Source organism: Vulpes vulpes, chromosome 12 (assembly GCF_048418805.1).
Source record: "Vulpes vulpes isolate BD-2025 chromosome 12, VulVul3, whole genome shotgun sequence".
Taxonomy (NCBI): domain Eukaryota; kingdom Metazoa; phylum Chordata; class Mammalia; order Carnivora; family Canidae; genus Vulpes; species Vulpes vulpes.
The window spans coordinates 95,895,232-95,908,899 of record NC_132791.1 but is presented as its reverse complement, the minus strand read 5'-3'; the positions used below and the strand labels follow the sequence as shown (position 1 = coordinate 95,908,899).

The window sequence follows — 13,668 nt, the reverse complement described above, 5'->3', positions numbered from 1 at the left end:
AGGGCTATTCTAATTAGTACCTTATAAATAGGAATCAAAACGAATACCTTCAGAACAGTGAAATGGAAGAAAGAAGCAAGACGAAAGCATGGTTGACCTTCTTGCTCTTCTTTCTGATATGAAACACCCAAGGGGCCTTGTTTACTGTCTGAAGTAGAAAGTACCTAGGTACTTCTCTGCTGCCCAGATTGTGTGAGAGCTGTTCGCCCAACCTTAGACACAGCCCAGCTTTTGTGTATCCTTTCTGGCACCATCTGGCACATACACATAAGGCCTCTCTCTCTCTCTCTTTTTTTTTTTTTTTTTAAAGATTTTATTTATTTGAGAGACAGACAGAGTGAGTGAGACAGAGCATGAGCAGGGGGAGAGGCAGATAAGAGGGAGAAGCAGACTCCCTGCTGAACAGGGAGCCTGATACGGGGCTCGATCATAAAACCCTAAGATCATAACCTGGGCTGAAGGCAAACTCTTAACTAACTGATCCACCCAGGTGGCCCAGGCTTCTCTTACTTTTTGATCCCACTCAGGAAGCAGAGAGGGAAGCTAGGTTTAGTGGGGGCTGGTCCAGAACTTGCTTTCAACAGAGAGGAAATATTCATACAAGTTGCTAGGGTCAATCTGTCTTTATAGAACTATTTTAAATGGACATAATGGGAATTTAGAGAAAGGGTGGAAGGATGCCTCTGCTACTTATGGGATATGAGATGATGCTTGTAGCTAGAAAGAGACTGACAGACTGGATTATAATTTTCAGGGGTGAGTTGATTTAAGAATGTCAAAGAAAGAACAAGCGTATGCCATACTTCTATTGAGTGGGCCAGGAGTCTGACTTATTCATAGCGGAGGAAAAATAACCTGCCTTGTTACTTCTTGAAATCAGAATAATCCTTAGGAGTGGTGTGAAAGGCGAATGGGAAATGCTAATGCTCAGTAGAACCTTTCAGGGTTGCCACAATAAAGACAAAATCTCTCTGCACAGTAAAGATTCAAAGGAAGAAAGGCCTCTGAGGAGAGGCTGAGCTGGGGTGATGTTGTCCTTAACTATCTCAGGTACAAAATTGGAGAATGACTTAAGAATATCTTTATCCTTCAGTTTCACTGACTCAGGAGTTTATGTCCTTGAACTTCTGAGTTTGCTCTAAGCTCACATCTGGCTACTTGCCATGGACAAGGCATCCAGCTTGCACCTTGGTTTCTCTACCCAAAAAAGCCAGAAGAAAATCTCTGCTCAGACACTTCTTTAAAAACTCATAATCTTACCAACGTGCACAGTTGTATTATTAGCATCACAGCTGATTCAAGGGACCAAAGAGACGTCTGCAGAGAGCAAGATCCACTTTAAAAACTGACAAGAAAGCAGGGAAAAGGTAAACAGTGTCGAGAGAGAAGAAAGTCAGATGGGGGTTCTACATTGAGCATGCCTTCACAATGCGTATCTGGCAGCTGGAAAGATGGCCAGGGCTTTCTCATCCATGGAAGAGTGAAGCTGAGATCGATGTGCATCCGGGTGGATGGTCTTTGGCTTACAAGTATGCAAGAAGAAGAAGGATCTGATATGAAAGGTATTACAACTTATGCTGGTTATGTCTCATTAGATTACAGGCTAAGGGCGTCATCTGGTTTCCACTTTGCCTTCATGGTTCATTCTCTTTGAAGAGAGGTTCTGGGCAGCCAGCAAGATACCATGGTTTTGATGGCACAGACCCCCTAATTGAGATGTATGATCCCAGGAGCCAAATATATCTTCATATATTCCTTTACTCCACAGAGGATTATTAAGAACCCACTGCAGGTGGGGCCTTTCTAGATGCTTCTGAGAACAATAATAGGAAGAATTTACTACGTGCCAGCATCCTTCTAAGGGCTTCATGTATATTAGTTTATATGAGGCTCACCATAACCCATGAGGATTGGGCCTGGTCTCATGTGCGTTTTTTATTAGGGTACCAAGAGGTTAGATATCTGGCTCAAGATCACAGTTAGTAGCCTGAGTTAGGATGTTAACACAGGGGGGCAGGCCCCAGAGTCCATGTTCTGGCCAGTCAGGCACTGGTGACCATGACAGGGGAGAGTCCTGTCCTCATAGAAGAGGAAAAAACAGACAAGGCAGTGAGTAATGTTATTTTTGGGACTGATAAATGCTGTAAAGAAAACCAAAGCAGGGTAGGAGATAGAGGGACAGAGGGAAGGCTATTTTAGATCATGTGGTCAGGATAGCCCTCTGTGAGAAAGTGAAATTGGAATAAAAGTCTGAGTGAAAAAGGGAATTGAGCGACAGGAAGGTCTGAGGAGAGATATTCCAGGCAGAGGGTACAAAGCCTCCACCATGGGAATAAGCAGGGGGTGTAACAACAGCATCAGGAAGGCACCTGAGAGTGTGAGGGAGACATGAGCAATAGAGAGCCTTTGAGGACTTCTTAAGGACTTGAGATTTTATTGCCATGGTGCTATGAAGCCTCTGGAGAGTTCTGAGCAGGGGTATAACCTGCTCTGATTCTCCTTTCCTTTTAGAAAAAGATCATTCTGGCATATGTGGAGAATAGATCATTCACGTGAGGGACTTCAGACAGGCACATTAGGAGGCTTATGATAGCAGCCGGCGTGAAGAAAATACAGACATTGCTTTACTTCAGGCCTTTAGGCCACGGTCAACTCATACCAGCACAGGGCAAGGCAGTGCGAGGAGCCCCTAATGTCTCAGAGGCCAACTAGGGTAAGCGGTACACCCGGATTTGGGAAGAGTCCTGACAAGAAAGGGAAATAAATGGGAACTTCCCAGTTGTTGACCTGTAATTGGCTAATGGGTTCTCTGATGGAACGGGAATCCTTTCATTTATCGGAACCTTTCTGAGCAGTCTTCAGGGCTAAAATCATCTGCTGCTCCCCTGGTGAAGGGAAGCCCTGGACCTGAAAGTAGGTGCACTTGCCAGGCTGTCCTGGGGAGGGTGCCCCGGCCCCCACCGGTCCACAGGTTGCAGTGTTGGGAGTCAGTTTTTTTTTTTTTTAAAGGTTTTATTTATTTATTCATGAGAGACAGAGACAGAGAGAGAGAGAGAGAGAGAGAGAGAGAAAGGCAGAGACACAGGCAGAGGGAGAAGCAGACACCATGCAGGGAGCCTGATGTGGGACCTGATCCCAGGACTCCAGGATCACGACCTGGGCCAAAGGCAGGCTGGGCCTCCCCATGGGAGTCAGTTTTGAATGCGGATTCACTGCGGATGTCTGATGAGAGCCAGTCTAGTCTTTTTGTTCTTGAAAGGGTGGTTTTAGCATCTCAAACTGGGAGGTGACATAGACCATTACGTAACAGAAGGAATGGTGGCACAGAGTACCTACAGGCACCTTTTCAAGGCAGTTTCTACTCTGCGCAACTTTATGCTAAAGGATAAAGCCAGTCTGCTTGGGAGATGCTTGCCAATGTCTACATAAGAAAGTGCCAAAGAATTGAATCTGAGTTTATGTGAAATAAGGACTTAAGCCTGCTTGTTTTTTTCCAAGTTCCAGGGCTAAAGAATCCCATAAAATTCAACCATTGATGCTTGGGAAATGCCATCATCCTAGAGTTTTTAAAATGACACCTAATTTACCTGCCACTATCAAAGTACATGCAAATATGGATGAATGTGGCAAAGTTATTCTGTTGGGAGATAAGTGTGGAACTAGAGGAGGGTTATCAGAATCTGAAAGGTTATTCTAGAAGGGATTGTTTCATGATATTGTCTTTTGAATTTGACATAAAGGGAAAACTACAGCATTTAATATTGTTTCTTTTTTTGAATTGTTTAGAGTCACTCATGAAGAAGGGTTAGGGATGTGTGTATATATACGTGCATATACATGCCATATATTGTGAGATGATATGTTGTCAGGTAAGTTGGTATCTCCTGATGATGCTGAATAAGCCTTTTCTAAAACACCAAGCAGAATTGAGGGAAATATAAGGGGTTTGCCTTTGGCACTTTACAGACAAATTTACTGCAAGCAAGAGACAAGTGGAAGCAGGACTGGAGCATATGGTGTGATTGTTGTTAAAAGAAAAGAAAAATAGTGAAAAGGACGATTTTTTAGAGGGTGAGAAAACCAAATGAAAGCGGGCCTTTGACTCTAATTAAAACTTTGCAGAAGGAGGGACGTCACACTACCCAAGAGACCATGCTGCCGCAGATGCTCCAGTCCACCTCATGAGGAAGAGAAAAGCAAGCACAAATCAAGGTGATCCCTAGCACTTGTACGAGACAAAGACAAAAACACCTTCCAGGGTCTGTTATGGGGTCAGGAGCCGAGCAGTGCTTTACACCACCTGCACCTGCAGATACACCTTCCGTGTGGCACCAAAATTTAGGTTCCTCACCAATGATAGGGTCTTCAAGAAAAAGGCAATATCACCTTGAATTCTGACCTTAAAATACCAGGAAAAGCAGAATATATTTATGGTCCCTGACATATGTCAATGCATAAATATGTAAATATGTCTTACAAAGGAATAACATTTTTAAGTTTCTCATCCTTAAAGATCAATCTTTAGTAAATTCTGAGAATGCAGCTTCCCATTAGGATGCCTTCCCTGAATTTCTGGAAAGCTGGTATTTTCCTTTATGTTCTCCTTGAGTTTAGTAATATAATAGGTCATCTTTCTGTGTCTATATGAGTAAAAGGAACAGTTTCATGACTCCGCGGTATAAATCATAAACACCAAAAGCAGTAATGTTCAATTAAGGGGGATATGTCAAAGTTTACAGCTCTTAATGAAAGACAGTACATCATCGAACCATCTTACCTGTCGACGAATTATTCCGAGGTCTCTTTTGGCTTTATTCACTAGGGCCTGAATTTCTGCAGGATCCTTTACATTCTTATTTTCTCTGAAGGCATCTCTTATCCTCCTGACAGCATAAGTTCTAAATGAATTCAGGAAAAAAAGAAAAAATGTCAGCAGTCTCAAACTATGCTTTTAAATGAAATCAAAAGCCTTTCCTTACGAATTAACTGTCTGTATTCCCCTGTGGATAATCCACTTAGATCTTTGCTCTTGGGACAGGCCCATCTATTACTATTCTGGGATGACTAAGCAAACAGATTAGGGAAATAAATCTAGCACAAACAAATCACATATAAATGGCAAACTGCTACTAAGATTACGGGTTCTTTAGTTACTCATGTCTGAGTTCTCTCCATCAACGTAGATAATTGAACCTTTAATGTACAGAGACAAATCAAGAATTAAAAGAGGTGAAATGATGCACCATATATTCATGTGCCCAGATAGTGATCTATGCCTGACTCGAGTCAGCTCTCCAATCTCGTCCCATCATTTAGCTGTTTATTCCTCTTGTGTAATATAACATACAAGGATTCATGTTGGGATCCTACCACAATCCAGAGTGGAGATTATACCAAAATGCTTTCTTCCATCTTTTTTTTTTTTTTCTTGATTGAGAAAGAGAGAGAAAGAAGGAGCCCATGCATGAGCACATGAGCGGGGGTGGGCAGCAGTAGAGAATCTTCAAGCAGACTCGCCACTGAACAGGGAGCTGGACAGGATCCCACAACCCATGAGCCAATGACCTGGGCTGAACCCAAGAGTCAGATGCTTAACTGACTGAGCCACCCAGGCGGCCCTGCTTTCCTTCATCTTTAAAGTGTATACATGTGCACGTACATGCACACAGAAACACCCTCTCCCCAGCAATATAAATTACATGCAGCACAGGACAGCAGTTCAAGAGCACGGCTTTCAAATCAGACAAGCTTGGCTTTGTTCCAAGCTCCTACTGTTTGTGTGAACTTGGGCAAGATTCTTAACATAAGCCCGTGTTTCCTCATCTGTCAAATGGGCGTAATACCACCTACCTCTCAGGGCTGCTGGGAGGATTCACCTTTATAATGTATGACTGGTATTTGGCACAGAACTGGCTGCAGAGGAAGATCCAATCAATGAAAGTTCTTCTTCTTAACACCTTACTGCCATTAGTCCTAGCCTCATCTTTATCCTGCATTCTCGGTCATACCACAGTGTCCGGACAGAGGGCAGAATGGTCTGGATAACCAGGAGTACTTAATGGGATACACCCCACATGCATAGTCATGGCCTTACCGCATGACCTCCCCATCTATGCAAGACTGCAGGAGACTAAGGAGGAGTCCAAGCCAGTCACATCAGACACCATTTTCTCTAGTCTTCTTATGATCTCAGATGTCTGCTTTTAACTTTAAACACCAGCTAAAGAATCCATGTGAAACTAATAATAACATTTGCACATAGGGGGAAAGAGATGAGAGAAGTGGAATATAATTTCTCTGGGAGTTGGGTGTACGTTTTGGGAGGTGGATATAATTTACTGGGAAAACCCGTTTTAGAGAAGACTACTTTTGTTTTCAATCAACTTTCCTAAAGTAAAGAGAATTTTTAAATTAAAAATCCAAATGCTGGGTCCCTTTGTGTTTAGAAGCAAAAGTAAAATGAAATCTTGTGACATTAAGAATCGTGACGGAGCAAGTCAGACACTTTTTAGTGTCTGGGGAGACTTTCATCCGAACCCTTGGTGCACCAAGTAGAGTATTTGCAGAGGCGCTCCTGGGTGCTCAGGATCAATCTTGGGGCAGCCATGACTGGAAATGGAATCCCTAAACTAGCAGACTTTATGTAATGACAGGGGCTCCTTCATTATGAAGACTTGGAAAGAATTTTTACTAATAGACTATATCAGCTATTCCCCTCTTGTATAGCTGCTAATCTAACAAGGTTTCATATAATAGCTAGGAAAGCTAAAAGCAATTTCTGAGGTACTCTCTTGCATAGCATGATGGTTATTAACATAGCACAACATCACTGCCCTTCCTCACACCCACACTCCTCAAAACAGCTTCTTTGTGGGTGATGATGGGAGCAGAGTGGACACTATAATTTAATTCTAATATCTTGTTTCACATGTACAACTGGTTTTAGAACCGGAATTTACCCCAGGGAGTCATGCGTTGTTTTAGTTCTTCACTCAGGATGTTACAAGCGCTTTTCAGAAAAATAGAATGGTCAATAGTAGCCGTTACTACCTTCATTTGGCTAAAAGTGGTAACTAGCCCAGAATAGCTAGCAAAGAGAGGAATATGGCTCTGAACACAAAGTCTGATGTTCTTCTAAAGTTTAAGAAATCAGAAAATAACTTACGGTGCCCAATGATTTCTATCAACTGAGCTCAAGGTCCAGCAATTTACATAGTCGGCTGGTATTCTCATCGTCTCCCCACATCTCCAAAGTCCACACCTAAAGGAATGAAGCTCTAGATGTTTGAATTAAATGTGTCTAAAGCTATCAAAAGTTGTCGTTCCAAATTTGAGTGCACCTCTAACATGAACGATGGGACGGTGGCTGTCTTTTCTTTCTTATTCCTCCTCCTCCACTATCCAAAACACAAGGTGTTGTCCTTTGCCCCAAGAGAGGTCATGGCATTGGCTCAGAACCATATAAACAATTACTGTTGTGTGAGCAATTTTTCAGTTGTGTGAATTATTTTTTTACTAAAAGATGTTTAAATTTTTTTGGAGGGGAAGGAGGAGAGGGAGCAGGAAAGAGAACCTTCAGAGAGAATCTTCAGCAGGCTCCATGCCCAGTGCAGAGCCTGTCGTGGGCTCAATCTCTCCACCCTGAGATCATGACCCGAGCTGAAATCAAGAGCTGGATGCTTAATTGACTGAGCCACCCAGGCGCCCCAGTTGTATGAATTATTTCAAATGGTTTTAACTTTGTGAGGGTAATCACAAATCTGCCTGAACCTTCAAACTTTGTAGGAAAGGGCTAACTACCAATTATTTCAGTTCTGCCCCCACCTGGTTTTTATCCTTTGCGTTTTTTCTGCCACTACTAAGGTAAACCATTTATTCTTGAACACATTCTGGCTATTGGCCTCCTGACCCTATCACTGAGCAAAAGCATTTCAAAGAAAAATGTGCAGCTGCTGCCATGAAAATGTGCAGCTGCTGCACAATGTCTTGCCTTAGGATGCTCCTGATATGAGTCAGATGCTGTTTGGAATAAGGCATGAAAAATTAGCACATAAAAGCCAACACTGGGGATCCCTGGGTTGCTCAGTGGTTTGGCGCCTGCCTTTGGCCCAGGGCCTGATCCTAGAGACCTGGGACAGAGTCCCACATCGGGCTCCCTGCATGGAGCCTGCTTCTCCCTCTGCCTGTGTCTCGGCCTCTCTCTCTCTCTCTTTCTCTGTGTCTCTCATGAATTAAATAAATAAAATCTAAAAAAAAAAAAAAAAAAAAAAAGCCAACACAACTGCAAGAGCTATCAACTCTGAGAAAGAGAAAGCAGGCCACATCCACAGAAACAGTAAGGCTATGCTGCTCAGTCACCTCTCACTCTACCCTCCTGAAGCTTTGCGGACCCTTTGTGCTTTTCTCTGTGTAGATTTCCATTTGGCTTTTCTTCTCCACCACAACCTTTGCTCTTTGGTCTGCCATGATACCTTCAAGTGCACACCGGCTCTACTGACTATCCTTTCACCATGCAAGGATCAAACTCCTTTATGAGATTCTTCTACCCATCGTAATTTCCCAGCCGCAAAATAAACAGCAGACAGTAATAAAAGCTCTGTAGTGCCTGAGGTCTTGCTTTACTTTCTCCCCTTCCAATGCAGGCCATGATAATCATAGCATTTGCAGGCTCACATTGGTTGTAGCACCCGAAAGGTGCAACTGGGAGATAAGCTGATATAATTTGTGTCATCCTTCATCACCATCCCACCCCTCATGCTGGTTTCTCTGCTTATCTGTCCTGTGAAACTACTGGTGCTTCTTCCTTCTTCCTCTAAACCCAAGTCAAGTATCCCGGTAATAAAACAACTAGACGCTTCTTTCAGCCTCTTGGGTAAACTCCTTCAGTTGGTTGGAAGGACATGTCCTCCATCAACATATCAACTCAAATGTGCTTTGCCCCCCCGAAGACAGTGCTTTCTTTATAGCCATAAAGAGAAAGCTGCTTAATTTTGCTATGCCTCCAGATTCCAGGGCCAGTGTGTTCTGGGATCCCACTGCTGCTTACGGGTCATTAGTTCATCCTTACACATCTTTGAGGTCAAGCTGCCTAATAAATCCGTATTGAAGCCCCGATGACACTGTCATCTGCTGACTTCTTGATGTCAAGACTTAAGATTCATTGAGTCTTAATATCCAAATGGCACTCAGTGCATATGTAGGCTACCTGTCTTAGGTAACTTGAAAAATTTTAATTTTTAATAAAAATAAGAACTTTTAAAGTCAGTACTCTTTATAATGAGATAGATGACAGTGTTTGCAATCTTTTACTGAGTTATCTACATTTGCTTTACTGATGGAGAGTTTCACAGTGAGCGGGTGTCTCCTCTTGTTTTCTAGATCTACTGGTATTTCTTCCTAGGCTACTTTGTGATGTTGCCTCTTCTATGTTGTAGTCTCTAGGGCTCCCTACTGGACCTGTTTTCTTTTTAATAAAATCTCCTCCACTAATTGAATCTGTGCCCAAGGTTTTACTATCATATATATGCCATTGGCTACCAAGTCTTTCTCTAGCCCATGCTGGCTTTCTGAGTCCCAAATCCATATAACCCAACAGCCTTTTGGACTTGCTAACAAAAGACACTCACGATACTCACTACAGCTTCTTTTATTGAACACTTTGAAACTGAAGTCATCATCCTATTTCCCCCTAAGCCCCAGAGGCCAGTATTTCCTTTGTAGGTAGGTGCATTTTCAAACGGCTAACTATCTAAATCAGATGTTAGGAGATTCATCCTAAATCCCCTCCTTTCCCATAGCTCTTTATATTCAATCAAGCACAGTATCTCATTCTTTCAACCTTTTACATCTCTTCTGAATCACCTTCCACGTCTCTAAACCTTCAGCCCTAGTCTTGGTTCACACTCTGATCTCTCACACTAATGCAATAGCCTTGGGATTATGGTGTGTGTGGTGTACGATAAAATGGATACTAACAACAACAGGAGAGAAAGCTCAAGGACGATTTGAAGGTCATGAGTACTCTGGGTAGATAACAGGATGAGGGTCAGATCAGAAAGCTTCCTTCTTATGAATTTAAGTTTCCACTAGAATATAAGCCCCATACAATAGAGACCTTTATCTTTCTTGTTACCCCGGATCTCAAGTGCATAGCTCAGAGACTGTACTCAGTAAATATGTGGGGAATAAATAAACTTCTCAAGACATCATAGGTGATATTAAAAAGATCTTTAGGAAAAGGCCAATAATCAATAAGGAAAACAGAACGAAGTATTATACAAAAGGAAAGAGAATGAAAAGGGTTTGCAGCACAAAGACTGAAATAGCCTTGGAAAGGTAGTGGTTACAAAACGTGCACTGAGAATTTACTTAAGAACTAAGTACTGAGGGATCCCTGGGTGGCACAGTGGTTTAGCGCCTGCCTTTGGCCCAGGGCGCGATCCTGGAGACCCGGGATCGAATACCACGTCGGGCTCCCGGTGCATGGAGCCTGCTTCTCCCTCTGCCTGTGTCTCTGCCTCTCTCTCTCTCTCTGTGACTATCATAAATAAATAAAAATTAAAAAAAAAATAAAAAAAAAAGGATTAAGTACTGAGTGCCTATTATGTAAGCACTAAATGAGGTACTAGGGCTACATTGGAGAAAAATAAGGTTTTGGACTCCGGGACTATATAGGATTCTACACAGAGATGAAAGAGGAAATAGAAAGTATTTAAAGTGAACACAGAAGGGCTAAGGAGAGTTCTAGGGCACAATGGAATAGTTCTTAGCTTGACTGGGGTGGTATTTTCACAGGCCTTTACATTTGCCAAAACATTGAAATTGTACACTTAAAACATATACATTTTATTGTAGATAAACTTTTTCTCACTACGGTGACTTTTTTTTCTTTCAAGATTTTATTTATTTGAGAGAAAGAGAGAGAGAGAGAGAGAGAGAGAGAGAGAGAGAGAGAGAGAAAATGAGTAGGGGTGGGGAACAGAGGGAGAGGGAGATGCAGACTTCCTATCAAGCAGGGAGCCTGATGTGGGGCTTGATCCCAGGACCCTTGGGATCATGAACTGAGCCTAAGGCAGATGTTTAACCAATTGCATCCTCTCCCTAGGGTGACTTTCAAGGGACATTGAAAAAATAAACAGTATAAGAGTCATATTACATTTGTCTACTTTTAAGAAAAGCAGAAAGATACCACCAAATAAAGACTACAATACTAGAGAATGATTATGTACATGGCTGAAGTAGAAATTAATGCTGTATTCTAGAAACAGGGTGGAGGACAAACTGGAAAATCAAATCTGAAACAGAAAAATTATGTAAGTTGATGAGAGATATGTAAGAAAAAAATTAAGCTTCAGAGCAGGGCAAAGATACATAACCTATGAATAAGTGTGAATAAACTGAACTGGGTAGGAAATTAACGTTATAATGGAAGAAAATGTCCCAGGAGTGATTATGAAAAACTGAGAAGACTCACTGAGATTTAACCACCAGAGTACAATGCCAAGATATTTACTTTTAAAACGCTGAACTCCAAGGTCAGAGAAAATGTACTTTAAGAAAGGGTAAAAAATAAAACAAAAACAAAAACAAAAACAAAACCCTTTAAGTAGGTAGTAGAGAATGGAATATAGATTTCTGTTCTCAAAGCTGCCAAGAGAAAGGCTGCTTTCTGCAGTCATTTGCTGTCTTCAGGGCCCAAAGGGGGGAACAAAATAATATCTATGATTGATGGCACAAGTACCACACACAGGACACTGTGCTTAAGTACGTGGATATATATGTTCTCATTTAATCCTTACAAACTATGGCTCAGAGAGAATTAGAACATTTAGGCCAAGATTACATGTCTAGTAAGTGCAGAGCTGGGTCCTGAACCCCATTGACTTACAGTCTGATTTTCAACTCTAAGCTATGCCTCCTCTAGAGGTCAGTAAACTCTATCCAAATTTCGAAAAGAACTTGGTATAAGCCAAGTTATTAATCCTTTGAAAAGGCATTAAAAAAAATTGTCTCTTGCATCACAAAGCTTAAAAAGATCATCTGGTTTCTCAACATTGCTTCAAGTGTTCCTATAAATAGTTCAAGGACCAATCGTGTCTTATGAAAAGACAAGCAGCTGAGAGCATTACAAGGGAAAGAGCTATTGATATAAGCAGTAAGAGTGAGTGAAATAATCGAGATTAATTATTTTAAAAAGGTGGACAGTGATCAATAAGAGGAGTTGTGGACTGAGTAGGTGAAGTTACTACCAGAAAACCTACTTTGGAGACCAAAGCTCCTTAGTCTTGGGGCAGCTGCTATAAATAAAACCTACTTCATACTTCTCTGTTAGAATCCCCTAATGGCTTTTCATTATCTTCAGGATAAGGGTCAAATGCACGGATGGTATACCCCTGCTTGTCTCTCCCACTCTATCAAGCGCCACTTCCAGCATGGACCACCAACAAGATGTGTCATGTCCTCAGTCCTCTCTCCTTCAGGCCTGCTACTCCTCTATACGAGGAATGTCCTCCTCCAGCTTGGTTTCTTGGCTAACTCCTACTCGTCCTTAAAGACCTAACCCAGTTAGAAACAAGTATGACAAAAGATTAATATCCTTAGCATATACATAGCACACATAAATCGAGTGCAAAAGATGTTAGGACCACAGTAAATAAATGAGTAAGAGTCCAGAAACAATAATTCACAAGAGAGCACAAACAGTGACTAAATTTAGAGAGATAAATGTTCAGTCTCCATCATAATTAGAGAAATGCAAATTTAAACAAGCTATGATTTTGTGCCATCAAATTAGCAGAATTTTTTTTTTTTAAACAAAGGGCCAAAAAAAACAAAAACAAGAATGAAAACAAAGGGCCTTTACATCCTGCAGGTAGATGTATGAACTGTACTTCCTGTGGGGAAAATAGCATAATAATGTGTAATAAAGTTCATAATTGTTTATCTAGTAATTCTACTTTTAGTAATCTTACAGAAATAATCTGAAATACACATGAAGATATATGCTGAAAGATGTTCATTACAGAACTATTTGTAAGCATTAAAAACAACCCTAAATGTTCAACAATGGAGAAGTGGCTACATAATTGATGAAATTATGCTTTTAAAATCAATGTTTCAAAAAACTTAAACTCCCAGGTGCAAAAGTCAAAGGTGTAAAAAATGTGAGAAAGATTAGTCTCCCTCCCAGTTCACGCTAGATGCAATCACAGCAGTTTCTTACTAGCCTGTCAGAGAGTAGGTTCTTGACAAAACCTTTGTATTTTTTTCTTCCTCAAGTGGCAGCACTCTACACACGATGGGTACCTTTAATTCTTCAATTGGAATGTTATTAGTGAACATTTCAGATCAATACAAATGGAGCTGACTCATAAAAGGTTGTGTCGCATTCCACTGTATGGATGAAGTAGGATTCATCCACCCAGGCTTTTATTAACGGATATTTAGGTTACTTATAATCTTGCTCTTACAAACAATGCTGTAATTAATCAATATCCTCGTTTACTGTAGCATCACATATGGGTGTCTATGAGATCAATTCTGAGAACAGGAATTTGTAAGGCAAAAGACATATGTATTTACGGCTTTGATAAAATATTGTCCAAATTCTGTGTAGAGGTTCCATCGGATATAAATGTGACTCTTTCCTAACATCTTTGCCAAAACAAT

At 41.3% G+C, this 13,668-nt stretch overlaps 1 protein-coding gene across 3 annotated transcripts in view; it reads right to left on the bottom strand.

Moving 5' to 3' along the window:
* LYRM4 (LYR motif containing 4) overlaps nucleotides 1–13,668 on the bottom strand; it is a 163,630-nt gene that overhangs the window by 116,135 nt on the left and 33,827 nt on the right. For all 3 annotated transcript variants that reach the window (XM_025987473.2, XM_025987474.2, XM_025987472.2), the window contains exon 2: nucleotides 4,778–4,898. In XM_025987473.2, coding sequence (XP_025843258.1) covers nucleotides 4,778–4,898 — 121 coding nt within the window. The remainder of the gene's footprint in view (nucleotides 1–4,777; nucleotides 4,899–13,668) is intronic.